We start from the raw sequence: 6,886 nt of genomic DNA, 5'->3' as shown, positions 1-6,886 counted from the left end.
TGAACTTGCTGGAACGACTAGAGTGGTGTCATTTGACATTTCACAAGGACAGGTCGAAAGTCCTACCAATGCTACTATCATGCCAACATTGAATGTAGGCACAACAGTTTATTCAACTGTTGTTTCAACTGGTAATCTAAGTGATCTAGGTGTGAGCTTACCAGACTTTGTGTCACGAGAATATCTGGACGGCGCCCTAAAGGTTGTTCAAGAAAATATGGATGCATAGATTGCAAGTCTGAAAAGACTTCTGAAGGGGAAAGAAACGGTATAAGAAGAGCAACCATGTGTGCCATCACCACAACATGTATCTGAGCCGTCGGTACAAGAACAAACTGTGGATGAACTTAAATCGCTGTTGTACGCAAAATTGATGGCATCTCAAAATCCTGACGTTGAAGATGCAGACTTGGTTGGGCTTATAAGACAACAATTGGATGTTAACCATTTCGTTAGAGCCTCAGAGTTTTTGAATTTTCAAGATGTGGTTACTTTTAGCTTCACAAAATTTAGCAAGTTAATCACATCCAAAACCCAAGATCTTAAAAGTTCAATGGATGCCCTTGTTGAACTGGTGTCTATCTTAGAAGGAACGTGCAGATCTCAGGCCATCTCTCATAAAAGAAGGCATGATGGTCCGGATGATCCAGATCATCATAAGGGGGAGAGGAAGAGACAGAGATTGGCTGAGACATCTGAACAAGCTAGAAGGGTTGAAAATGAGCCATCTGCTCAAGACGTGATTGCTGAAGCTTCTGCCCCGGAGTCTGTTCGGGAAAGAATAATTGAGGCTATTGTTAAAGAAGATGAAGAAGAAATGGAGACAAGTCCTATGATTGAGCCAATGGTTGAAAAGTCAGCGGACTCCACAGTAAGAACAAGGTTGTTATTGGACTTGTCTGCCAATGTAAGTTTCAATGATGTATTTTCTACTATTCTGGGTGGAGAGCAAGATTTTGGAAAGGACATGGATAATATTGACGAGTCAACTAGGCTTTACTTTGACTTTGAAGCCGATATAAATGATGAAGATCCAGTTTTTCCTCTTCAAGATGACCGTCAAATTATTCCAGAATCTTCCACTGCAGATGTAATTGGTGTATCAGACATCTCTGCTCCTAGAGAATGTTGATCCTACATAAATTTTCACAAAGAATTATGTACCATTTCTTATTCGAGCAAATTTTCCAGGTCACGATAGAGAAAGGATCCGACAACCGTACTTAGAAGATATCTACTTTGGAACTTTTATTCTACATTGTAAGGCTCTGAGCGGTGATAAAGTCCTTGGTATCCATCGACAAACCAAAGATTATCGTATATAATACAAACACCTTTTGTAAGCTAAGCGCCTAACTATTAGTGATGTTCATACCAAGCATCGGGTTGTCACAATTAAGCAGATCGATGCTCAAAGACTTCTGAGAATCTGGTATCCTGTCTAACTGTGACTAGACAAGATGGACAAATCTGGAGATTCAGTGAAGCTGATTTTTCAATCTTATATTTGGAAGATTTAGAGTATATGTATTTTGAGATCAGAAACATGACTAACAGGAAGGAGGGAGCTCTGATTGCTCTTGATGCTATTAAAAGATTTATGCGGTGTCATGTAAATCTGGCTATGGTCATAGATGTTCAAATGGGTCTCGAAGACAATCAAAGAATCATCAACCTGAAAAGACCTAATCAAGACTTAGAAGATATTGATGCTTATCCTGTTTATATGATTCTTGAAAAGCCAGAGTTCGGAGTCATATATTTTGCTCAGCTTCAAGTGAAGAAATTTATGAGATTCAGTGAGCTGAATAAGTATTCAGATGGTACAATAGGGTTGGTAAGACGAGCGCTTGATTTGAAAGGGGTGAACAACGACAGAGCTGCAGATTCAGAAAAAATGTGTTCTAAAGAAAGATATCTTTTGGTAAATGCTATAAATCTCCTCGAGGATAAGATTCAGTACAGGAACGCTCTAAGGAGGTTAGAGAAAATTCTTGGACTTAGAAAGACAAAATTTTCAAGAGTCCCAACTTAAATCCAAAGGGGGAGAATGTTGGGTTTGAGTATGAGCATTATTGTTGTATTCAAGTTTCTCCATATCTTACATGTTTTTGTAGTAGTATAGTTTCATTACTTCCTTAGTATAAATAGTATTTTCCTTTGTAATTGTCATGATCAAGTCATTAGCAGATTGTAATCAGATTTAGAGCTGTAATTCTCTCTCTCAATCAAGGAAATTACATTTGGTGATCTATTCTTTCTATTCTTACATTCATCGTGTTCTTGAAGATTGATATCACATTTGTATGAAATTTGGACTTAACAGGTTACTTATTCTGGGTGTGGCACTGATCTCTCTTGAACATACTCGGAATGGGATTCTTCGTGTTCAGAATGTACTTCAGTCCGACCCCTTCCTTGTGACTGACTTCTTCCTCTGCCTCGTCCCCTGGGTCCTCCCCGACCTCTATTTCAAGAGTGCTTGTCAGAAGATTAGGAAGTGATTCCTCCCTTTTCTCAGACTCTAGATGGGCCGTTCTTTCAGATCTCCAAGTTCAGCTAGACATCTTCAGATTTTGTGTTAATAATCATGTATTCACATTCTCAAATACAATGGAGTATTGAAGTTCAGATATGTACCTGTAAATTCATAATTACACTAGCCAGATGTAATTAAAATTTACCTTACACAATGTTCTTTCAACTCATCATATTTATTTCCAACAGTGCTTACTATGTCCGGGACCCTTAACATGCAATAAAATAGTTTAAGTCTAGGTACCATTACAGAATACATGGTCCAAAAATTCAAAATACAGTTCTTGCACTATTTCATGTTTAACTAACAAAACTATACATATCATAGCCAAATCTTCTACCAAATATGCATCTAGAAAAATATCACAATTTTCCTTTCCCTTTATTGTCTCAACCACCTGCAATACATATTTAAAATCACAAAATGAGGGTTACACCGAAGGGTCTAATGAGTTTTTCCCTTTTTATGTTATTGGAGGGTGAATATCACCAAAACTTTTATGCAAAACATATTTTCATATATATAACAAATATATGAACACATAAGAACATATTACCAGTACCTTTTCACTTTTCAAGCCTAACTCTATGCTTGCAAATAATACATCAAAACCCAATTAGGTTTGTACTAACCAGGTTTATCATAGTGCCACAAGGTTTATTCAAAGTTCTAGGACAAACCTGTTATTTCCTCCTCAATAACATCCAGACTATAATTTCCAATAAGAACCCTGATCCTAAACCTTTAAATCACAAAGAAATAAAGAATCTAGACCATTTTATTCTTTAAAGGATATAATAGTAAGAGTTATATCATATAACACACATATAAATGCCACTCTTATATCCCATGGTACACCTCTCCTTGATATGCCACCATTATCCCATGGTACATCTCTCCATGATATGCCACCCTTATTTCCTCATCAAAATATTTCGCAAAACAATTCCATATAGAACAGACCGTAGTCATTAATGTTCCACTGGAATATTATCAGTTCAAAATCATCCTTATCAAAATTTCCCATTTTATATAGAAAATGATAAAAAAAAACAATTTATATAAACATTAGATAAGTCAAAGTGCAAATCCGGTCAACATAGACTTGGCCGGACTTCATCTCCAGTCAAGCCTTGGCCGGTTTACCAAATCCGGACAACACTATTCATTTTGTCCGGATTACTAATCCGGACACCATATCGCCCAATGCTTTGTCCGATTTACCACTAAACCAGTCAACATAACATCTGATCTTGATCGATATATAATTAAACTGGTCACCTCTTTGGTCGTATTCCTACTTCTCTGTTAAAAACACTTAATCATAATTTCAAAGTTCATAAATTGCTCAACACCTAAACCGGTTAACACATTAGTCGGATTACCCTTAAACCGGTTGAGACTATGTCCAGTTTATGTTTAAATCGCTCAACCCTTGTCCGGTTTATTCTAGTCCGGACAACACATCCGATCTAACATAATCCGGTCAAAATTATCAATTGTCAAGTAAACATTTCAAAACTCAATTAAACATATAATTTAAAGTGTTCTGAAAGCATTTAACCACTCACCTTAAATTCCTTTTGAAAACCAATCACTTGAGAACCAACTTGAATTTCAGTCAAGAACAATCCAGTCAATAATTTCACTTAAATCGCTCAGTTGAGGTCTCAAATATTGAAAGAAGAAGAGTAAAGGAGACCTCACCCTCCTTTTTATTCCTTTCCTTTTAGGGAAAGTCGGCTACTAAAGCCTTCCCCCCACATGCATGCATACATACACCATGCATATATGTTCATTGATTCACACCTATTTCATGCATATAAATCATGCATACACATATATATATATACTAGTTGTGTACCCGCGCAATGYGGCGGGAGCCGTGAATTTTAATGATTTTGAAGTTCCACTGGTTTTATTTGAGAAGATTTAACAATGATATAAGTTACACTTGGTCTTTACATATTAATACAATTTGAATAAATAAAAGTTATGGTTCCAATTACAGTCTRTCGATGAAAAAAATATAATATATTTAAAATCCAACATATTTAAACGACTCTACAAATATGTTCTATTTACACCAAGAGCAAAGAATCAAGAGATCGAGAGCGAGAGTTCTAAAGCAATTGAATGRGAAATGAATGAAAGAACTTTTGATAACTCATGGTTAATACCAATTTGAATCACACATTGGGAGATGGGGAGAAGACATACATGTATGAAACGGTGAAGACATGAGTGAAAGATGTCAAAAGTATTTTGGAAATATGAAAAGAAAAAGTACTAATTTGCGTTGGTAACTTATACTATATGTTATTTTAATTGTAGATTATGAGATTTTTAAGACTGAATGCATAAAGTAATAGTACTTAATGCATTATGAGMTGTTTTTAAGACTTTTAAGACTTTTTGCATTAAAAATTGTTTTTAAAACTTTTGATAAATCTGGTTTATAAGATAGTATAAATATGGTTATTAAAACATTCCTCACTTTTTCATTTTTTGGTATTTCCTTAGAACCTTACTCTATATTCTATATTCATAATATGATATATGAGTGAAGAGAACCACCTAAAAGTAAACTCCAACAACATCAACACCACATATATGTTGTTTCTCTTTTGTATACGATATTTTTTCATTCTTTTTTACCTGTCAAGTGAAGCTTTCAAGCCAGCAAAATAGTGTTCTTTTGGTACGGTTGTAAATGCCTTAAAAAATCGGTTAATGGAGATAATCAATAAACTTCATTCAATCAGAATAAGTAAATATATTGGTTCAGTCATTTTCTCAAACTCAAAAGATAGATCGATCAACTCACAAGTCGGTTTTTTAGTTTGGTTACCTTGTCAACCAAGAAACCATGTTTTTATACAGCTTCATGCCAACTTACCAATCAAACTTTAATTCGGAAAACTGAAAACCATAGATAGAAAAAAAGTCGACACGTCCGCCTTAACAACGAACAAAAACCGAAGTAAAAAAAAACAAAGCTTTTTCAGTTTGAGTAACCAAAAACACGCTATTGTTTGATCACTTCTTCGGTTTAATTATTCAGTTTCGGTTAGTGTGCATGTCGTCACGATAAATHTTTTGTTTCATATATCTACCTTCGCTACAATATCAAAGTGCACATTTCTACAATATACAAGTGCAACAGTCGAATTTGGAGAGGCTTAAAATATGTACAAAATCAAAGGGAGACTTGAATGGTAAATACACCAGCAATGCGGCAAAAAAGACGGAAACAAAATGAACACTTTTAGCTTATGCTGATACTGTTCTGGTTATGCACAATCGTCGATTTTTTGTTCTAAAACAGGAAGGGAAGAAGGAGATGGGGGTGCCRTGATCATGATGCTCTGGATGAATGCTATCATCTGCAAACCAACAAATTTCAACTTCTTTAATYCTTACAATGGAACGTGCTTAGAGGCTGTTTAGTGTTTATTTGTAGCTTAACGAGGTTTATGGTATGAAATCCTTAGTGGTTGCATCTTGTGCCACGTAGAAAAAACTATGATTTTTTTACCTAAAACTWTATATTTTATAACATAAGCACTCAATACCATAAAGAAGCATGAAAACTCCCAGAGTGYTCCATGATGTTGTGAGAACAATTAGATATGAATAAGAAAAAACTGTTGTCTCCATAATGCTAAGTAAAAAAGAAATACTCGTAACTATCAAAAGCAACATGAATGATATCTTACCYCCACGAATAAATACAGTCACAGCCCTTGAATTTGCACAAAGCTCAATATGAAGCATCCGATCTTTTGTGGTACCAAATGCCTTCTCTCTTACCAAACCAGCCTGTCCATAAAGAAGATAACTATATTACATTAGGATGCACAACCAATGTCAAATGTTTAAGGGGCCGTTTACCAAACACTTACCCGAGTATGTGCACACAGGGGTATGTATKTATGCATTGCAACAGCAGATGACTAAGTTGTTATGATGCTTGATTGATGATTTGGAGCTTTCGAAAATGAAGAACATAGGTTGAACTTTGATTTTCTTCATTAATGGCTATTTTGGTGAAATTCTTGAGTATTGATCTTGTAAACAATAATATAAACATGATTAGATGGTATTTTGATTGTTGTAATAAAGATTGAATCCAAAATATGGATTTTAGCCTATTTAGTGGTGAATTTGACGGCACCGAATCTATCCGAGATGCTGTTTTGAATGTGCGATAACGTTTTAACCGTAGCTCGGATTGCTACGATTCTGGACATTTTAGAAAGCTTATATGTAGCTCTAAACCTGTCCTTTAGACACTTTTTAGAAATAAGGCTTCTAGGTTGGTTATATTTGSGTCTWAAAACTRAT

The 6,886-nt window shown here is 35.2% G+C and overlaps 1 protein-coding gene across 1 annotated transcript; it reads right to left on the bottom strand.

The window, feature by feature from the left end:
• Positions 1-5,666: 5,666 nt before the first annotated feature.
• LOC112500087 (T-complex protein 1 subunit epsilon-like) lies at positions 5,667-6,585 on the bottom strand. Its single transcript, XM_025103375.1, has 3 exons — positions 6,445-6,585; positions 6,259-6,361; positions 5,667-5,925 (listed from the first exon to the last, which is right to left on the bottom strand). Exons 1-3 carry the CDS (start codon positions 6,478-6,480, stop codon positions 5,813-5,815), a joined length of 252 nt encoding a protein of 83 aa, XP_024959143.1. The 5' UTR covers positions 6,481-6,585; the 3' UTR covers positions 5,667-5,812.
• Between the last annotated feature and the right edge of the window lie 301 nt (positions 6,586-6,886).

The sequence above is a fragment of the Cynara cardunculus genome (assembly GCF_001531365.2).
Source record: "Cynara cardunculus var. scolymus isolate 2C chromosome LG 17, CcrdV1, whole genome shotgun sequence".
Classification (NCBI taxonomy): domain Eukaryota; kingdom Viridiplantae; phylum Streptophyta; class Magnoliopsida; order Asterales; family Asteraceae; genus Cynara; species Cynara cardunculus.
The sequence above is the reverse complement of the archived record's forward strand: the minus strand, read 5'-3'. Positions and strand labels throughout refer to the sequence as shown.